Source organism: Mustela putorius, unplaced genomic scaffold (genome assembly GCF_011764305.1).
Source record: "Mustela putorius furo isolate JIRA1106 unplaced genomic scaffold, ASM1176430v1.1 tig00003845_pilon_pilon_pilon, whole genome shotgun sequence".
Lineage (NCBI taxonomy): Eukaryota > Metazoa > Chordata > Mammalia > Carnivora > Mustelidae > Mustela > Mustela putorius.
Window position 1 is genome coordinate 6,939,328 of NW_025421998.1, and position 2,826 is coordinate 6,942,153.

Genomic DNA, 2,826 nt, shown 5'->3' on the forward strand with positions numbered 1-2,826 from the left:
TGCTAGGGGTCTATTAATTATATCAGTTGTTTCATAGGGTCAGTTTTTCACTTTTTAATTTTTCTGTTTAAAATTTATTTATATGCAATTGATTTCTGTTTTTAATAATTATTATTTCCTTATATCCACTTAATATTTATGTTTGATTTGTTTTTTTTTTCCAGTTTCTAAAACTGGAAATTTAGGTCATTGATTTATTTAATGTTGTAATGTCTTTTCAAATACTTGCTTTCATAAATTTACTCTCTAATCATTTTTGCCATTTTCCAGATGTTTTGATATAGTTCTCATCTTTCAGTTAAAAATATATCATATTTGTATAATAATTTCTTATTTTAACCAGTTTGCTTAGTAATATCTTATTCTATCTCTAGAACTGGCATTTTTCTGCTTATATTCCTTTTTGTTTTGTACAAAACAAACCATAAAAACCATATCATTAAGTTAATATCCTACTCATTCATGTCACCTCTATGTCCTCTAGTAGCATCCTTGTCATTAGAGAAGCCTAAATTCTCAGACTCCAACTTTCACTCAGTTGGTAAATGGCTCCAGATATAGCTCTAGATTTTCAGCTCATTGATAAGATTACTTCCTTCTGTAGAACTTTATTCCCATTAGTCCTTGATCCTTCTAAGATTTTTTGATACCTATGGTTTTAATAATTTATCCAGCATCTCTTGCTTATCAGAGTGAGATCATTGACTTATGACAGTTTCATTCTGCCCTTATTTAACAATATAATCAATGTTTTTATGCTACTCATGATAATTTGAAAATTTTTGTCTGTTTTCTAATTTCATAAGATATATTACCATAGTATTATTTATCTTTTCCTGTGATACATTTCTTGAACTAATCTAACCATGTTTATTCCTTTCATGATCACAGGTTAAATTTATCAACTTATACATAGCTTATATTAAGGATATTAAATGGATTTATAGAGTATGTTTACTTTTTCCCTCTAGCAATCATTTTAAAGTGCTAAGTTCCTACCTCTAAAATAAATCAATTTGAAAAAGATGATTTTATTTCATTATAGATATGAAGCATTGATTGCATGTTTTATCTATATTTTTACTTGTACTTGGTGCTGATTAAGGACGGCTCATCACTCTTCTCACCACTTGACATCAGAGTGATTTGCGTTGGTCAACAATAGCCTGCAATGGGGTCATCACAGGGCTGTGATCTGTCTTTCAATATATGGAGCTAAAAACCATATTGATTTGTAGTTAACAGTTTGCCCCCACTGGAGCCAGGCAGCAAACTCACAGACAGTACCTCTAGATTTTTTCAAATGCTAACTTCTTTCCAAATGCTTCTTTTGTTCTTTTATAAACACATCATTTTATCTTACTGTCCTCATTTTGTCTTATCATTTTTCTTTTCCAGTTATGCTATGTGCTCTTCAGAAATTGTTCTGAGAATATATATTCATGAGAAAAGATTACATGCATACATACACACATACCCCTCAGCACCACAAGATGTGTCTGTCAATTATGAAGGGTGTGAAAAAGTGAAATTTTACCCTAGGTGTAAGCTAACAAACTAGCCTGACACACATAGTATCACGAAGACACAAAATTCCAGAGTCAGACACACTTTATTACTCAAGTGAGAAGCTGTAGCTGGAATGTCAGCTTGATGCTCATGCTGCTTCTTCATCCCTCACGTGCAACACAGAGACCCATCTTGGATCCGGCTCACACAGTGGGCAGTGTTTCTGGAGAGGAACCCTGGACTGGGGAATTCATTAGTTTCACTGTGAGTGAAAGCAAGCCTGCTCTTGTTGCCTAACCCCTCCAGCTGCCCTTAAGTCCAGATCAAAAGTCATGGTTTCTCTTTTTCGGGCCATCCTGCTGTGCACTGCGCGCTATTAATTAACCATGTCTTCTCACAACACTTTCAGGATCAAGCAATTCCTGGCCAAGAAACAAAAGCAGAATTGTCCCATTCCCCAGTGGATTCGGATGAAAACTGGTAATAAAATCAGGTACAACTCCAAGAGGAGGCACTGGAGGAGAACCAAGCTGGGTCTCTAAGGCGTCTCACATCACGCAATGACACACCTAATTGACACCACGTATTTAATTAAGCTACTTGAGGATCATGTGTTCTATTCCATCACCCTGTAAACACCTTTCTGCCTGGCCAATAGATATCATTTATCAACGAAAGATTTTTCTGTTACTATAGCTCTGCACCAGTGGGTTGGTTTGGTAATAAACATGAGGCCTTTGAGCTGTTACAAAAAAAAAAAAAAAAAGTCATCACACCCTGTGTAGTAATGAAAAATACGGAGTATGCTCAGGGTTCAGGGTAGATTGTGTCTTCCAAGGGTATCCTTCTATATCATAGATTGGAGGAAGGGAAATTAAAGAGGATGTCTCCCTCTAAGTTACAGTTTGCTTTTCCCCTAAATTCTCAAGGTGAGCAGTTTGGGATGTTAAAGGAGAGCCCCACAATATAAAGACAGAAGTAGTTTGCCTACAATTACAAACCTACACATAGTCAAATAAGAATGAATCCCGGAAATTTCTTAATCTTTAATCTTAATCTGCCCACAGAAAAATAAAATGTCTGCATAAGGTACTAGAATATATATAGAAATAATTTATTTTAGGCCTGATTTTTATTCCCAGATTACTTCATTTCCATAGCCTTTTCACTTCATGAAACTTTTAACCTTGATTGATCCCTTTCCCAACAGAACCTTATCTTGTGGCCCTAAAACGTTTTTTGTCACCATAAACTCATTCACAATCAACTTAGTAACTGACATTAACTGCCGATGATCTGCTCTGAGGATTGGCTGTA

At 35.0% G+C, this 2,826-nt stretch overlaps 1 protein-coding gene across 1 annotated transcript; it reads left to right on the top strand.

The window, feature by feature from the left end:
• The first annotated feature begins 1,895 nt into the window (after positions 1-1,895).
• On the top strand, positions 1,896-2,250 carry LOC106006373 (60S ribosomal protein L39-like). The gene has a single exon (XM_045089497.1). The coding sequence runs from the start codon at positions 1,896-1,898 to the stop codon at positions 2,049-2,051; it is 156 nt and encodes a 51-aa protein (XP_044945432.1). The 3' UTR covers positions 2,052-2,250.
• Positions 2,251-2,826: the final 576 nt, after the last annotated feature.

Coding starts and splice junctions, on each gene's coding strand:
- LOC106006373 (XM_045089497.1), top strand. CDS start 1,896: ATGTCTTCTCACAACACTTTCAGGATCAAGCAATTCCTGGCCAAGAAA.